The 17,991-nt window shown below is 42.5% G+C and overlaps 1 protein-coding gene across 1 annotated transcript; it reads left to right on the top strand.

Moving 5' to 3' along the window:
* The first annotated feature begins 5,716 nt into the window (after positions 1–5,716).
* LOC126336510 (trypsin alpha-like) lies at positions 5,717–15,148 on the top strand. Its single transcript, XM_050000291.1, has 7 exons — positions 5,717–5,804; positions 7,771–7,869; positions 8,574–8,713; positions 10,251–10,339; positions 10,757–10,863; positions 11,096–11,289; positions 14,941–15,148. The coding sequence occupies exons 1-7, from the start codon at positions 5,756–5,758 to the stop codon at positions 15,082–15,084; spliced, it is 822 nt and encodes a 273-aa protein (XP_049856248.1). The 5' UTR covers positions 5,717–5,755; the 3' UTR covers positions 15,085–15,148.
* The last annotated feature ends 2,843 nt before the right edge of the window (positions 15,149–17,991 follow it).

Here is a 17,991-nt window from a genome sequence, read left to right as displayed (position 1 = left end):
CGAAACAAGATTACATTCGAAATAGCAAACTAAGAAAAATCCTAAGTTGAGTCCAAGGATTGTATCTACACTTCGTCGATACACATTTGACAATAGAACTGGAGCGATGCTGAGTCAAAACACAAAACAAAACGAACATGGAAACCAGGAGACGACAGGCCGAAGCAGATCAGTTGGGATCATACATAACAAAGAAAAACACTTATCATCAGAATAATTTAAATTAACCAGCACCTTGCCGACGGAAAACAAGATTCAACATGTTGGCGAAGAGGTCTCGATATCCAGGCATTCGGAAGCATGTCCAATAGGCCATGATCATGTGATCGCCTCCCCCCCCCCCCCCCCTCCCTTTGCCTACTACAACATAATGAACGAAGTGTCCTAGCAACCACATAACGGTGGGGGTTTTCGGCCGATGAAAGAAAGAATAATCTGGGGGCAGTATGATGTCCGTAGTGTAAGGATGGCCAGTTGTGTCCTGACCCAAGACCAGTCTGCCTTATGACCTCCACAAGTAAAGCGGTGTCGTATCGTATTGTATAGGGAGACGTACGACGACTACGTAAATCCGTGTCACTAAGCCCAATATCGAAAAGTCGCTCGTTCGTTGGAATCGAGTTATTTACTATCTTATACCACGAGGACGATATGCACATCGGCAAAATCGGAAGACTGACACTGAACCAAACTGCCGTCGAGTTTGTTTGCGGCGAGTCTCTTTCAACAAGGTTCGGGCAAGGGACTGATTCCCCACAAGTCTGTAGGAATTTAATGGTGAGGACAGGTCTCCATAAGATTTCAGGCCCGAAATATCTCACCGCAAGATAAAAGTGACCAAAATCAATAGGGGGTTCAAGACTAGCAGGACGTACACAGAGAAATAAACGAGACGTGAATGTGTGAGTTTCTTGAGTCATCGTCAAAATGGTACGACGCACCTGCGACTTCCTTCGTATATCAGTCAGGTCCAACCCCCAAGGAGCGAGGCTTCGTGATCACCACATACCGTTAGCGAAATATATGTTTTTTCCATCATAAAATACAGACAATTCTTGTAGTTTCTTCGGCATCGTCGAGGGAAGCAGATAAACTTGGGCCACGTAATAAGCTTTGCATAAGACATATGTATCCAGTATTCGGACTTTCTGGTGTAGAGTAAGAGAACGCCTTTCATGCTCTAATATCGCTCCCTGAATTTTTTCCATAACAGACTTCCTGTTGAACGCCGCTGAGTGGAAAGCGATCAATGAGAGGATACCGAGAGACGTATACCGATCCACTGCAAGTAGCCCATGGAACAACCGCGTCATCAAAACGCCGCAAGGGAAGCAGCCTGCATTTACCTTCATTAAGAGTTGCACCTAAACTCCGACAAAAATCATCGTTGACAGCCGTCAGTCGATGTATCTCAGCAGCATTGCGAAGTAGAACCATCACGTCATCCGCGTATGCACGAACAGCTACAGCCCAGCAGGAAAGCGTTCACCCTGTCAGCTGGGATTCTAGCGTTCGAAACAGAGGCTCCAGGCAACACAAACAAAGTCTCTGACAGCGGACTTCCTGGATGCACTCCCCTACGGATATTTTTGGGGGGCGTCAAGTGCCCAGTAATAACCACCGAAGCCGAATTTCCCGTGAAGAGATTTGAGAGCACTCGCCGTGTGTCAACAATGAAACTAAATGACTCCAGAATCCGAAGTATAAAGTCGTGATTAACAAGATCAAATGTCTTATCGAAGCCTAGAAAAGCAAGAGCACAAGGGACGGACGTTACAGCAGCAACCGAATCCACTTCACGACACTCGGCTATAGGGTAAGACTGGTACGATCAGGTACGCAGCTTTGATGTTTTGCAACACTTGTATCCACCAGAGCAGACATCCTACTATTAACTGCTCTCGCCACAGTGTTATAATCAAAGTTTAACAAAGTAAGTGGTCGAAAGTGATAAGGGGCAGCCGGGCCAGTGCGTTTCGGAATGAAAAAAGTTTTTCCCACCTTGAATGAGGGCGGTACTACTCTACCCTGTAACACTTTATTCAAAAGGGAAGTAAAGGTAGCACCCAACAACAGCAAAAAACGCACGTAAAATTCGTTTGGAAGTCCGTCTAGACCTGGAGACTTTTGAGGAGGCGATCCCACGATAATTTTGCAAACTTCCTTCGGCTGAAAGGCAGCTAAAAGCGTTTCATTATGTTCAGGTGTATATGTCGTATCCAAGATGCTGACAAATGGGTCGTAAAACGTTTCACTAGACTCATCGATATCGTAGATGTCTACATAGTACTGTGTAAGATATGCACTGCATCAGCTTGCGCCATTACGATACGTCCATCATTTGTCGTGAGGTGAATGAATAAAAACGCGTCGGCGACAGGTCTGATGCCGAAGCAAATGATACAAGGAACTCAGTTCTTCCGTCACCAATGAACGCGGCTTTGATCATATTTTCAAACCTTCCGTTTGTATTCTCTTCAAGGTTAACAATTTTGCCCCTAGACATTGAAACCTACAATTCGCAGAGGGGCGTGATCCGAAGCGTAATAAAGTTCACCCAGGATGGAATAGTAATATTCATAAGTTCTCCGAAAGTCCCGCCCTTTGGGAGCACAGAAACATATCAAAGTTTGCCTGAGCCTCAGTTTTGCTAGCTGTGTCCACCAGTCAAGGATGGAAGAGTATTTCCGTGGACCGTAGGGTGTGCTCCCACACGACTCGCAACACGCCATCGAGAGAGGGGTCAGACAGGTAAGCGACGTTTAGCATCCACGGAGAGCGAAACAATTTGACTGGTCGCCGCTCAAGATAGAGAGCTGTGGCCACAGCACAGTGATCCGTAAAGGAAGCTGGGTTAACTGCAGCATTAAGAACACTATTGCTCAGGCAGTCCGATAAGTAAAATCTATCTAATCTGCTACTAGAATTCACAGTAAAGTGAGTAAATTTAACTAACGTCGGTATTTACATATCCAGATGTCTTTTAGGCGTAAGACAGAAATTAACATTTGGAGATCGATCCGCAGGACGCAATACACAGTCAAAATCACCAAACAAGAGAATACCCGGGGGACTCTTACGCAGTAGATTAATAACATCCTCTCTATAAAAAACGCGAACGATCCACTGCGCGACCAGTGCCAGAAGGAGCGTATAAAAGAACCAAGGTAAGATTAAAAAGGTGACAACCTGTGCCCCTGCCAGAAACCAATATTTCCACCTCAGCTATAGGAATGCCTTCGCGAAATAAGAATATTCGGGTGCTACATTAAAGATCATACGAAAACCAGGTAAGGAGAAATTACTAAATAACGTCTTCTGTAACGTAACTATGTCCGAACATGAATCATAAATGAAGTGAGGCAGCGAAGCCAATCGCAATTCTAATTCCACACGATTAACATTTAAGGAAAGCAACGTGTAGGTTTGGGTCGTTGATCACAGCTGGACAGGGATGTACGGAACTTTCGAGCAGAATTAGGTAGACAGCTGAGAGTCAAGGTCCATTGAGGAATTTACAGAGGAATCAGACATCGGGGGACCAGAATCCCCGTCATTGCAACCTTTTTTCTTGGGTTTCTTACGCTATTACTGTCGGCTACGTCGGATGGCGGCCTCTGCAGACGGAGGCGTGGGAGGGGTCATAGGCACAGCTTTCTCCCCCCCCCCCCTTCCCCAGAACTAGGGTCATGTAATGCAATTCCAGTCACTAAGACGGAAGCATTCTGTGGAACTACCAATACAGCAGGTGGAAAAGTGCACAGGTCATCTACTCTTTAGGAATCAGCATGGGTTTCGAAAAAGACGGTCGTGTGAAACCTAGCTAGCGCTCTTCGTCCACGAGACTCAGAGGGCCATAGACACGGGTTCACAGGTAGATGCCGTGTTTCTTGACTTCCGCAAGGCGTTCGATACGGTTCCCTACAGTCGTTTAACGAACAAAGTAAGAGCATATGGACTATCAGACCAATTGTGTGATTGGATTGAAGAGTTCGTAGACCAAGGAGAAGACCAAGGAGAAGGTACCTGGATTCGGTTAAGAATCATTTTGAAGTAATAGGCTTAACATCAGAAGAGGCACCAATGTTAGCACTGAATAGGGGATCATGGAGGAATTTTATAAGGGGGACTATGCTCCAGACTGAACGCTGAGAGACATAATCAGTCTTAAATGATGATGATGATGCATTTCCGCAGAACGAATTCCACTATAACACTGTAATCTGTATTGAGTAGACCAGAGTTCACGACGGACATTTTTAACGTTACCATAATTAGTCAATACGTCCTTTATTTCCGGCGGGAGGTTAAACACTCGAACATTGGTATATTTGATATCAGCATCTACGAATGAAACCATACTAACGGAAATATCACGGTGCTTGAACGGGACTTGAGAACCATGTCGCGAGAGTAATCTTTCAACGTGAAAGGGATCCATAAACTTCACTTAAAACACGTACTCGTCTGCATCAAAATACGCGGTGTGGGCCTGATCAGGGTTCACATTAATTGTATCGAAAAGCCAATTGTGGATTTCTAGAGACCCGGGCTACAAGTGTCGCGTTCCTTTATCGAAAGTAAAGCTCACAGTAACTTTCCGTGGAATACACATGGAAACTATGGCAGTCATAGCGGAGCGGCCAACGCCGCTTGCAAGTAGACGAACACAGAGAGTAAAGGCGGAGCGGAGGCGCTACGACTCACTAGGCAGACAGAACAACATTAACGTGGAACACTCCACACAAGCGACGCTGCAGCAAGTGAAATTAACAAGATGTGAAATTAACAAGAACCTTCCCTACCGGCGCTCGGAGCGGAACTATCATTTGGCTTCCGTATGTCGTCAACCAGGCGTCTACAAACAACACACGTACAACCACTACGTATATTTATGTACAAGCATAATAGGAAAGTGACCGCTGGCGTTGAGTGTGAAATCCGGATTCGTGTCCCGATCCGCCACAAATTTTCATTGTTGTCATTCCATTTTACAACTGATACTGGTCCATATTCTCAATTGCGAATGCATTTAATGTATTTCATAACGGATGTAGTCGCTGCAGTGCCTGTTCCTTCGAGCATAGGGCATGCCCAAAGGAATTTTGCATCGTAATTCAAAATAACACAGGTACTGCAATATGGTATAAATAAATTTGTTCCCTTTTTGTTATCTATGATATTGATCGATGTAGCTCTCTGATCTAGCCGTTTTTCATTATTCGCTTTAATTAGTGTAAACATTCTATCTAAATTTTAATCCGTAGCTATACTAATTCCCTGCTTGTTTAGCACGGTTTTCTTTACCATACTTGTCTGTAACATTTCGAGGCACACACACACTCTTGACACTAATTGTAGATAATTCTACGAATTTTTTTGTTTACTGTTACACAGTTCACGCCTCTGCCCGGTTCCAAAACTTCGTTCCTTTTAATTTGCTGGTTTAATATATGTGTACCTTTATATAATTTATTATATCGGGAGTAGAAATCTCATGATCAGTTCAGGGGCGCCGATACTGATATGAATGTGTGTTGCGATACTTATCGGCAAAAACTGGGTTTTCGAGGTCGCTGAAGTTGCCACCTGTAATCTAAGTCCTGCGTCACGCTATCAAGCATTTCGAGTTCCTGAATTTCGCCATCCCTGGGTCAAAAGTGCATAACTCAGCCCCTGGCACTTAGCGGACCGGTATATTAGGCAGTGTGGTCGCTATACGGGGCATCTCCTCTCCAGACACCAACAGTCGAACATGATGAGACAGGCCGTTCTGGTGCTGGCGCTCGCTGCCTGCGTGTTGGGTGAGTGGCGTCGCTGCAGGACATATTTTTATCTCTGTTTTACGATGTAAGAGCACGCAGCCATTCCTACAGCTTCTGCTGCTCTGTCTATGTCCCGAGCTAACTTAGCGAACTGATGAAATAATCGAAGCAGTGAAACTTCCTAGCAGATTAAAACTGTGTGCAGGGCAAAGACTAGGACTCGGGACCTTTTCCTTTCGCGGGCAAGTGCTCTACCAAATGAGCTACCCAAGCACTACTCACGCTCCGTCGTCACAGCTTTACTTCTGCCAGTACCTCGTCTCCTACCTTCTACCGAGTTCGAGTCTCGGTCCGGCACACAGTTTTAATCTCCCAGGAAGTTTCATATCAGCGCACACTCCGCTGCAGAGTGAAAATCTCATCCTCTAACCGAAGCAGTGTTTCCGCAGTATAGAAACTAAGTTTTCTTATACTTTCACAGCTTGTATTTTTCAATTGTTCTCCTTTTCTTCATTCTGGTTTTAAGCGAATAATCTATGTACTTAGACATATAAAAACTAGAAATTTCTTTTTTAGTTCACTGCAGAGGAGAATTTAATGTCATGAAGCAACAACTGTTCCGTACATATGTAAACAGCGTATGGAATATAAAGTCTTTCGCTTAGTGGACGTTAACGATCGTCTCCAAAGAGTTACATACCTCATTTATTTGATTCTTTGAGAATGTAATCTCATTGCGGAAATTTTATTCTACCTCGAAATGGTTCACATTCTGATAATAATTAACTAATCGAAAAATTATTACGCACTCATTACTGCTTACCTCACAAGCATAACACCAGTGTCGGCGAGCACCAATTCTAGCTTTTATCAGGAGATGAGTTCATTGGGACGGTGTCCCAATGACGAGTGGTCTTAGTTGTGCCAAAAGAAGAAACTTCCATTAAAGCTAATAACTGCTGAGGCAGAAGATCCCTGCGGCAGTGATCGTCCACCTGCGTCTTAGTCTCAACACCAACCTAGTACGTATTTATACGACACTTTCAGTGTCGTGAGTTACCGCTCAAAGAAAAATTTATTCGGGCAGTGCATTAGCTAGAGTCAGTCATGGATATTTTTTTACAGCTTTGGCCAAGAAATGTTGATATGAACAGTAAGACGGTATTCTCGCCCGGGAAAACTGATGACTGGCCAGCGAATGAAGACTTGGTTTCTTTGTGGAGTGATTTGAAATTTATCAAGCGGTATAACACCAGTGGCCTTACAGCAGTGATGTATGGGACACTTAGCGTGTTCATTTCAGCCATACAGCTTCCATAGTGTCGCAAAGTGTGAGAAGTAGGTGAAACGCTGATTTGATGACGTTGAGGAAATCCGATCTCTTTCGACGGTCCATTACTGTTATCCAGAGAATTTTGGTATTTCGGTCATACTATGGATAATAAGTAGCAACGGATTACTTTGGCTCGAATTTGTAATCTTTCATTCGGAGCGAATGTGTCGCCGACTGTATTGATGTCAATCAAGGAAACTAAAGTTTTCGCAAATTGTTTTCTTGACATTCCTTTCGTTACAACAAGTAAGATTTTAAATAATGAGAATATTTATTTGATTGAAGTTACATTAATTCGAGAACAGAAAGGGAGAAATTGGGGAAAAACATGACACGAGAGTTTGATGTCATGTTTCTAGATGAGCGTGTTTATAATATGTCTTAAAAGATTTATATTTGTTGTACGAACTATGAAATATTAAATCGAGAAGAAGCATGTAATGGACGACGAAGGCAACATCCTATTATTTATTTATCTATGGCTACGCACGAACACGGTAGGGAAATAACGCACAATTATCGATTTACGATAAGGCTTGTTCATTGTTGAAGTCGTAGAATTAGTTGTAACGCACATTTCCAACTTGAAGAGCGTTTATACTTATTTGTGTTTATGCATGAGAGATGGGTGATGCCCACAGGTCACTGAGAGGGGATTTAATTCTGTTTCAGCTGCTGAGTTGCCAGTCCGCCGTATTCCACACAGCGGACCCCACAGGAAGTTTGGGCTGAAGCACGGTCGCATCACCGGAGGCTCAGATGCCTCCCTAGGTAAGTCGCTCCTTCATGTCGTGATGCCTACTCCATAAGTACCAGCGAGCGATGTGGAGCATTTGGTGGCACACTGGTCTCAGCTCTACCTCCACTTATCCAGATTTAGGCTTTCCGTGATTTCTCTAATTCCCTTCTGGAAACGCTTCTTAAAAAAAAAAAGATACCATTATTACCCCATCCTTGATAAATTCCGAACCTGTGCTCCGTCTCCAATGATCTTAATGTGGATGAGACCTTAAACTCCAATCTTTTTTCCTGTGTGTCTTCTTATGTACTAAGTCATCAGCCATCAACTCCAACACATGTTATATAGTTCTGCCATGGGACAGACAGTCTTAATATGCGTTTCTTTTTTTGTCTTATGAGACGTGTGATCTGCTTCCTTGGGACTTCCTTTTCCGCGTCAGCCTTTTAGTATATACTTCAGTCTTTGCTAACGAAGTACTGATCACTTTGATATTCATAATAAGGTTAATTTCTAGGAGGAATTAAAGTTCAGGAAGAAGAAATAAAAAGTTTGAGGTTTCGCTATGACACGGTCATTCTGTCAGAGATGGAGAGAAACGACGTCGTAGAGAAGAACAGAATCACAAGCATTCGGCCTGTATGCTGGTGATGGGACCTACTCTTTTATTGGTGGTATTGTTGACATTGCTCCCTGGTACTGGTAGACGCGCTGAGCCGGCGTTCTGTGTGTGCAGGCCAGTTTCCGTACCAGGTGTCCCTGCAGTGGGTGCAGCTGGGGCTGGCGTCCCACACGTGTGGCGGATCCATCGTGAGCGCCAGCGCCGTCGTCACCGCAGGCCACTGCGCCGACCCCGCCTTCATCGGACACTACGAGGTGAGTACGAGGCTGCCTAACGGTTATCATTAATGTAGTTAAGTAACTGCAGCCAATCTCAATATATTGTACTGCCACGATGAAGGATTTTAGTACATACTCTGAGGTGACAAAGGTCATGGGATAACTCCTGCTAATGTATCGGGCCTCCTTTTGCCAGGTGTAGTGCCGCAACTGCAAGTGTCTTGGGCTCAACAAGTCGTTGGAAATCCCTACAGAAACACAGGCCCATGCTGCATGTTTAGCAGTCCATCATGGCGAAAGTGTTGCCGATCCAGGATTTTGTGCACCAGCTGACCTCTCGATTATGACCCATAAATATTCGGATTCATCAGGCAATGTGGGTCCCTGAAACATTCGCTCCAGTTATCCAAAGTGTTCTTCAAAGAACATCTATGGCCGAGTGACACGGCGTATCTTTGTTTGGGAAGTTGAAATCCATGAATTGCTGCACGTGATCTCCAAGTAACCGAGCATAATCACTTCCCGCCAATGATCGGCTTAGTTGGACTAGAGAACCCAGTCAATTCCACGTAAACACCGACAACACCATTATGGAGCCACTAATAGTTTATCCAGTGCTTGTTAACTTGGGTTCGTGGCTCGGTGGTTCTGTACCACACTCGAAACCTACCATCACCACTTACCAACAGAAATCTGAACTCATCTGCCCTGGCTTTGTCTTCTAGGGTCAATCTGGCCAGGAGAGTCGCTGTGAGCGATGTCTTGTTAGTAAAGGCACCTCGTTGAGGCGTATCTTTCATAGAATGTTAATGCCAAATTTCGCCTCTCTGAACTAAAGGATACGTTCGTCGGGCGTCTCACATTTATTTCTGCGGTTATTTAATGCCGTGCTGCTTGTCTGCTAGCACTACAACTCTCCGCTGTTATCGGTCGTTAATGAAGGTCGTTGGCCGCTGCGTAGTCCCTGGTGAGAGGTAAAGTTAGAAATTTGGTAACCTGGGCACACTCTTGACCATGTATATCTCGGAATATTGAATTTCCCAATGATTTCCCAAGTGGAACGTGTCTAACTCCAACTACCTTTTAATTCCCGTCGTGCGGCCATAATCACGTCGGAAACCTTTTCACATGGATTACATGAGTACAAATCAGATTGTGTTAGCGTAGAACCTCCGTCTACATGTCTGCATACCGGTATCCGATGACTTCTGTCATCTCAGACTGCTTCACCCTCCACTGACAACTGTTGGAATCATTTTTGTATTGCCTATTGGGAATAGAGAACCTGACTTTGGGGTCTTTGGTTTCAGAACAAATTTTACGGCCCCATATTAAGCAACACAGAATATCCACATTATCTTTTGAATTGTGTGTGTGATTCATAGTTCATATGAGTGAGAGCACTGGCAGTGCGGTGAAGTCATCTGTCTAATTGTTACGTCGAACAATTGCGTATAGTTCCTGAAAGGGAAGATATGTATTAGAAAGTATAACATAACTCTAGTTTTCTAGTATAAAAGCTAACACTGTTCTAAGAAACAGAAATAGCTGTCTCTGACTACGTGTGTTTCAGGCCGTCGCTGGTATCAACTCCCTGAACTCCAACGGTCAGAGGGTGCAAGTATCCCAGCAGGTAGTGCACCCAGACTACGCGGAAGTTGAGTAAGTGTCGCAGACAACTTCTATATTAAGTGTGGTCTAAACCTGTCTAGGATTAATACGTTATAGCCTGTTATTCTTGGCGGGACTTTCATTAAGAATATGACTAACTGCTATAATGATGAGTTGGTTCTGACTACTCAGAAGTACCGTCGTGTGGCATGTGAAAACGGTTTTCATTCTGCCGTGGAGTTTTTACTCTCCAGCACCAACGGAATGTTTCCCTGTCATTTCAATTTATAACAATCGTTAATAATGAATGTGGAGATAATCGCTCTATCTTTTAGGTTACAAGACTCTGCTTCTGGTACACTGTATGACCATTAGTTACGTACCAATATGATATATGTACTCATGTGTGCAATAATGGTTTTTCAACTGACCATGGATGTTTAATTTAAATTGTCGTTTGTTCTACAGTAATGTTGCCATCAACGACATCGCCGTCTTCCTGCTGCAGTCCAGCTTTTCTCTGAGCGGCAACGTACAGGCCATCTCGCTGCCCACCGCTGGATCCGTCCCCAGTGGTAAGTCAAACATCTCTTCCGGCATGATGCTATTTATAAAGAAAATGAGTGGACTCTGGAAATTCTCGATTATTTTACTCGTTTTCTAGTTACTTCTTCTGGTGAATTTCTAACCATCAACAGGAATCAGAATTTTTTGTCCTGCTAAAGCTGATTAAACTAAACGGAAACCCGTCATGCGATCACGTAGCGCATTACAGGAAGGTTTACGGTTGATGTTGCTTTTTTACAGCTGGTTCGACGGCGACTCTGTCCGGCTGGGGCAGCGTCAGCACGGGTATCATACCCAACTACCCCGACATCCTGCAGTGGGTCGACGTCAGCATCATCAGCAACAGCGAGTGCGCGCTGCTGCTGGGTAACAGCCCGCTCAACGATGAGAACATCTGCACCGGCCCCGTCAACGACGGCATCTCCGCCTGCTCGGTACGTAGCAGACCACTGCAAGTCACATGAACGGTCGTGAGCTAAGGGTGTTCACCCTTTCGCGGCTGCTAGGGCAGTCCAGCCTGCGCGACCGGACGGAGGGTCCAAGATACTGCCAGACCGCTGCAAGGTGTATCCACTGGAGGCTAACCACATGTTTCAGCGCTCTAGAACCATAAAATAAATATCACATGGTAGTCACAGTGGTTCCAATGTTTGGTAACCACAAAACAGAATATCATATGAGGCGTGCCGGAACAAAACCCGATATATCCACTGTTGCCGTATTCGCATGTTTGAGCTGTTGGGGGCAGATACGGCAGTAGTAATACATGTTACCACAAAATATTTATCAGCACAACTAGTCATAAAGTGTTTTATGGCGTGTTACTTCTTTTTATATCTTGTGGATCCATTTAGAGATCATTATTTGTTACTCTCTGTATTAAAAGCAAATGCGGATTTATCGGTTTTTGTTCCGGCGCTCCTCATATCTAATGCAGATATTCTGTTATGAGTTCATCCCGGACTCAAAAAAAGTGATAGGAAGTTTTATATTTGTGGTTGGAAATATTTTTAACTGGAGGTTTACATTAGCAGTATACGTGGCTGTAATATAATAAAATATCGTTAATATCGTAGTGATATGTTTCAAGATATAAAGTTTTAATCTGAAAAGTTCCTGAAGTTGCCCAAAACACTGACCGTCTTCTGTTCTACGTGGTGGCGAATTTTGCGGAGAAACGGCACGTATTTTGTGGCTCTTCTCTTCTCTTGCTACATCTGATACGTGAGATGTGTAGGATAATTCATGCCCTTTCACATCATATTTATTGTATCATGCGTGCTTTATAGATTAGCAAGTCAAATACAGTTACTTGGCGAGCGTGCCGTTTTCTGTTGATAGTGAGCGAGAGTGTAAGTATTTTGGTGGGCTCTTGGCCTTTCGCAACAGCTGATACGTGAGTCCTTTAGGATAATTCACGTTCTACAAATGATATATGTGTGTGTAATTTCTTATGAGGACGATAGGAAATCAAATCGTACGTCTTAGATAGAGTCTTATGCAGAAAGAAACCACGAGCAGGCGAAAGCTATAGTTGTTTCCGACATAACAGAGAAAAGCGGTTAAGGACGGCGTCGGCATGAATGCTCGAATGCGGTCAACAGGAGTCGCCACTCTGTTGTGCACGTTTACCTCCCCCTGCGCCCATTCGTCAGGCGTTCCTGCCTGCGGGGCGTAAGTGAATTTGGCCGTTCTACCTGCCAGGCGCACATGTATGCCCATAACCGTGAAAGAGTTAACATTTGCCTCTCATTCACTTGATGATTGCACAGCTCTGATGTACCGTAGCGGATGAAATAATCAGGGCATGGATTTTCTTCACTATTTCGTCATCATACACCAGAATTTCAACAAGGAACTTCTTTTGTGCCTCTTGTTGTTGTGGTCTTCAGTTCAGAGACTGGTTTGATGCAGCTCTCCATGCTACTCTATCCTGCGCAAGCTTCTTCATTTTCGAGTAACTACTGCAACCTACATCCTTCTGAATCTGATTACTGTATTCATCCCTTGGTCTACCTCTACACTCTTTACCCTCCACGCTTCCCTCCAATATTAAATTGATGATCCTTTGATGCCTCAGAACGTGTCCTACCAACCGGATTCCTTTCAAGTTGTGCTACTAATTTCTCTTCTCCCAAATTGAATTCAACATCTCTTCACTAGTTATGTGGTCTACCCATCTAATCTTCAGCATTCTTCTGCAGCACCACGTTTCGAAAGTTTCCGTTCTCTTCTTGTCTAAACTATCGTCCATGGTTCACTCCATACATCGTTACACTCCATACAATTACTTTCAAAAAGGACTTCCTGACTCTTAAATCTATACTCCCTTCGTGAAAAACGCTCTCCTTGACATAGCCAGCCTACATTTTATTCCTTTCTACTTCGACCATCATAAGTTATTTTGCTTTCAAAATAGCAAAACTCATCTATTACTTTACGTTTCTCATTTCCTAATCAAATTCCCTCATCACGACCTGATTTAATTCGACTTCATTCCATTCTCCTAGTTTCGCTTTTGTTGATGTTAATCTTATCTCCCCCTTTCAAGCCATTGTCCATTCCGTTCAACTGCTGTCATGGTACTTTGCAGTCTCTGACAGAATTACAATGTCGTTGGCAAACCTCAAAGCTTTTATTTTTTTCTCGGCGGATTTCAATTCCTTGTCCAAATATCCCTTTTTTTCCTTTTACTGCTTGCTCAATATACAGACTGAATAACATGGGGGATAGGCTACAAGCCTGTCTTACTCCCTTCTCAACTACTGCTTTCCTCTTGTGCCCCTCGACTCTTATAACTGCCATTTGGCTTCTGTACAAATTGTAAATAGCTTTTCGTTCCGAGTATTTGACCCCTTTCACCTTTAGAATTTGAAAGAAAGTATCCCAGTCAACAATGTCAAAAGCTTTCTATAAGTATACAAGCGCTAGAAATTTAGTTTTGCCTTTCCTTTCATAGGGCAACTACAGCTTCGTGTGATTCAACAATTCAACGGAATCCAAATTGTTCTTCTCAGGGTTGGGCTTCTACTTACTTTTCCATTCAGAAGTAAAGAATTCGTGTTATTATTTTGCAACTGTAACTTATTAAACTCATATTTTGGGATTATTCGCACCTGTCAACACTTGCTTTCTTTGAGATAGGAATTATTAATATTCTTCTTGAAGTTTGAGGTTATTACGCCTGTCTCATAGATCTTCTTCACCAGATGGAAGAATTTTGTCATGGATGGCTCACATAACGCTATAAGTAGCTCTGGAATGTTGTCTCCTCCCGAGACGTTATTTCGTCTTAGGTCTTTCAGTGCTCCGTCAAATTCTTCAGGCAGTATCATAATTCCTATTTCATTTTCGTCTCCATCCTCTTCCCTTTCTATTATATTACTGTACCTTCTAGTTGACCTTCCTTGAACAGACTCTCTGTATACTCCTTCCCTCTTCCAGCTTTTCCTTCTTAGCACTGGTTTTCCATCTGAGCTCAGGTCTCTTTAATTATCCTGTAGGCTGTATCTATCTTACCCTTAGTGATATATGCTTCTACATCCTTACGTTTGTCCTCCAGCCGTCCCTGCATAGGTAATTTGCACTTCCTGTCGATCTCATTTTTGGGACATTTGTATTTCTTTTCTCCTGCTTCGTTTTTTCATTTTTATATTTTCTCATTTTATCAGTTAAATTCTATATCTCTTCTGTTAACCAAGGATTTCTGCTAGCCTTCGTCTTTTTACGTACTTGATCCTCTGCTGTCTTCACTATTTCATTTATCAAAGCTACACAGATTTCTTCTATTGTATTTCTTTTCTCTGTTCTTGGTAATCGTCTCATAATGCCCTCTCTGAAACTGTCTACAAGCTCTGAACCTATCAATTTATTCCTACCTTTGTGGTATACGGTCTGGTAATTCTGGGTGAAACGAATTATCAGTCTGAGAGGAGCCATACAAACCGCCTTCACAAAATATGAGTGTTCGGAGGCCAACAAATGTGGAACAAATAAATATAAAGACGTTAGCAGTTATTGTAGATCGTAATGTGTGTCGTAGAACGAGAGTGGGTGTGCTGACCACGTGGCTTGGTTTTCTGCAGGGAGACTCCGGCGGACCGCTGGCCCAGGACGGAGCCCTCATCGGAGTCGTGTCCTGGGGCATCGTGCCCTGCGGCTCTGCTGGAGCGCCTTCCGTCTTCACCAGGGTATCCGCTTTCTTGGACTTTGTCAACCAGTACGCCTGAACACGTCGTGCTGCAGTTGTAATCTGATCTGAGACTCGAGTAATAAAAATACTCTAAAAATTTATCTGTGTTCTTCGTTATTGTGTGCCGTTTAATCCATAATTCTCCTACGTTATTGGATGAAACCGGAAAACACATCTAGTTTTATGGAAACTGAAAAGTTGCTGTACAATATTTTCCGCTGGCGTTTTCCTCTGGTCTCCATTCCTTTCAATTCACATTGCAAAACAAGTTTGGTATGACTCATCTAAAACACATTTCTTATTTGCTCTAATGGCGGGGAACGCAGCTAGCAAAAAAAACCTTTACAAGAGCTTTATTGTATTGTCACGAGAGGTCTCTGGGAGATGTACAGATTTTCAGAAGGCTACATATGTTTTCTGCAGCGGTAGCTTAACATACATTCTTAGGCAGTGCAGGAGCGGATGACGCTCTGCTGACGAAAGTAATACTGTAGTAACACAAGGTTAGCCAGCCACAAACGGTTACGGTAATAAAATTAAGCGTTTGTAAAAGCTGTATGTTCTCCATTAGCAATGCTTAATTGAATATCAGCCACGGGGTCAACAAGATTTAGTGTGGATAAAATAACACTCATATTTCTAATGTCTGTTGGACGTGGGACAGAGAGAGAAGCAATGAAAGTGCATTTGTGAATGGGAAGCGAAAGTTCTAATCCTTGTAAGAAGGCGCGCTGAAAAGTAATGCCTCCGAATTATTTATGTGAAAATCTTAAAATCTTTTAAAGAAAAGAAAAGTTATTAACATTCTGCATCATTATTATTTATGCCTACATCCTTAATTCTCAACATAGTCATATTCCTCCCAACTTGATACCGGTTTAGTGAAATCGTCACGGTAGAATGTGTGACAACATCACCTTACATTGCACCGCTTGATCGCTATCAAACTCCCTCGAAGGGCACTTTAAGTTTTGGATTGAGAGGAAATACGGATGGGAGCAAGTCAGGAGTGTATGGAGGAAGATCGGTGATAGTGAACCCAAGGGGTCGTGTTGTTGCACATGTAAAGCTGCTGTGTGGTCAGACATTGTCATGCTTGCCCTATTTTTCTTTCAGTATCTGTACATTTTAGGTAAGTATGAGCTGACTATATGGTGTAACTGAGGAGCAGATAAATTCAACTAAACAGAGGTTGGAATGAAACAAATATGTTTTTATTTTGTATTTAATAATAACAATAAACTAATAACAAAATATTTTGTTGATGTCAGTCATGATGTAAAGCAATGAGCCAGTGACCTTGGACAAACCACAGACCACGAGGTAAATGTATCCATGGGACTTTTGGATTTGAAAACATACTGATATAGTTCAGCTTTTACGCCAAAATAATGGACCTAAATCTCATTTTCACCACTAAACTACTCATCAAGGGCATAAAAAGTAAAAAATGGGAAAGCATTTTAGGTTGTAAATTACAGCACTAATTCTGACAAACATAGTAATAGATTAGATTAGATTAGATTAATAATAGTTCCATGTATCATGTATATGATATTTCGTAATGATGCGGAACTAGTCAAATTTTCCAATACATGACATAATTAAGTTAGTTTAACAACATAATTAAGTTAAAATAACAACTTTTTTATTGGTTTCTTTATATTTTTTTCTTTTTTTCTTAATTTATATCTAAAAATTCCTCTAAGGAGTAGAAGGAGTTGTCATACAGAAATTCTTTTAATTTCTTCTTAAATACTTGTTGGTTATCTGTCAGACTTTTGATACTATTTGGTAAGTGACCAAAGACTTTTGTGGCAGTATAATTCACCCCTTCCTGTGCCAAAGTTAGATTTAATCTTGAATAGTGAAGATCATCCTTTCTCTTAGTACTGTAGTTATGCACACTGCTATTACTTTTGAATTGGGTTTGGTTGTTAATAACAAATTTCAGAAGAGAGTATATATACTGAGAAGCTACTGTGAATATCCCTAGATCCTTAAATAAATGTCTGCAGGATGATCTTGGGTGGACACCAGCTATTATTCTGATTACACGCTTTTGTGCAATAAGTACTTTATTCCTCAGTAATGAATTACCCCAAAATATGATGCCATATGCAAGCAATGCGTGAAAATAGACGTAGTAAGCTAATTTACTAAGAAGGTTATCACCAAAATTTGCAATGACCCTTATTGCATAAGTAGCTGAACTCAGACGTTTCAGCAGATCATCAATGTCTTTCTTCCAATATAATCTCTCATCAATGGACACACCTGAAATTTTGAATATTCTACCTTAGCTATATGCTTCTGATTAAGGTCTATATTTATTAATGGCGTCATACCATTTACTGTACAGAACTGTATGTTGTTGTTGTTGTCGTCTTCAGTCCTGAGACTGGTTTGATGCAGCTCTCCATGCTACTCTATTCTGTGCAAGCTGCTTCATCTCCCAGTACATACTGCAACCTACATACTTCTGAATCTGCTTAGTGTACTCATCTCTCGGTCTCCCTCTACGATTTTTACCCTCCACGCTGCCCTCCAATGCTAAATTTGTGATCCCTTGATGCCTCAAAACATGTCCTACCAACCGATCCCTTCTTCTAGTCAAATTGTGCCACAAACTTCTCTTCTCCCCAATCCTATTCAATACCTCCTCATTAGTTACGTGATCTATCAACCTTATCTTCAGTATTCTTCTGTAGCACCACATTTCGAAAGCTTCTACTCTCTTCTTGTCCAAACTAGTTATCGTCCATGTTTCACTTCCATACATGGCTACACTCCAAACAAATACTTTCAGAAACGACTTCCTGATACATAAATCTATATTCGATGTTAACAAATTTCTCTTCTTCAGAAACGCTTTCCTTGCCATTGCCAGTCTACATTTTATATCCTCTCTACATCGACCATCATCAGTTATTTTACTTCCTAA

This window comes from Schistocerca gregaria, chromosome 1, assembly GCF_023897955.1.
Source record: "Schistocerca gregaria isolate iqSchGreg1 chromosome 1, iqSchGreg1.2, whole genome shotgun sequence".
Classification (NCBI taxonomy): Eukaryota; Metazoa; Arthropoda; class Insecta; order Orthoptera; family Acrididae; genus Schistocerca; species Schistocerca gregaria.
The sequence above is the reverse complement of the archived record's forward strand: the minus strand, read 5'-3'. Positions and strand labels throughout refer to the sequence as shown.

Coding starts and splice junctions, on each gene's coding strand:
- LOC126336510 (XM_050000291.1), top strand. CDS start 5,756: ATGATGAGACAGGCCGTTCTGGTGCTGGCGCTCGCTGCCTGCGTGTTG. Junction 10,864..11,095: donor CGCTGGATCCGTCCCCAGTG/GTAAGTCAAACA, acceptor GCTTTTTTACAG/CTGGTTCGACGGCGACTCTG. Junction 11,290..14,940: donor ACGGCATCTCCGCCTGCTCG/GTACGTAGCAGA, acceptor GGTTTTCTGCAG/GGAGACTCCGGCGGACCGCT.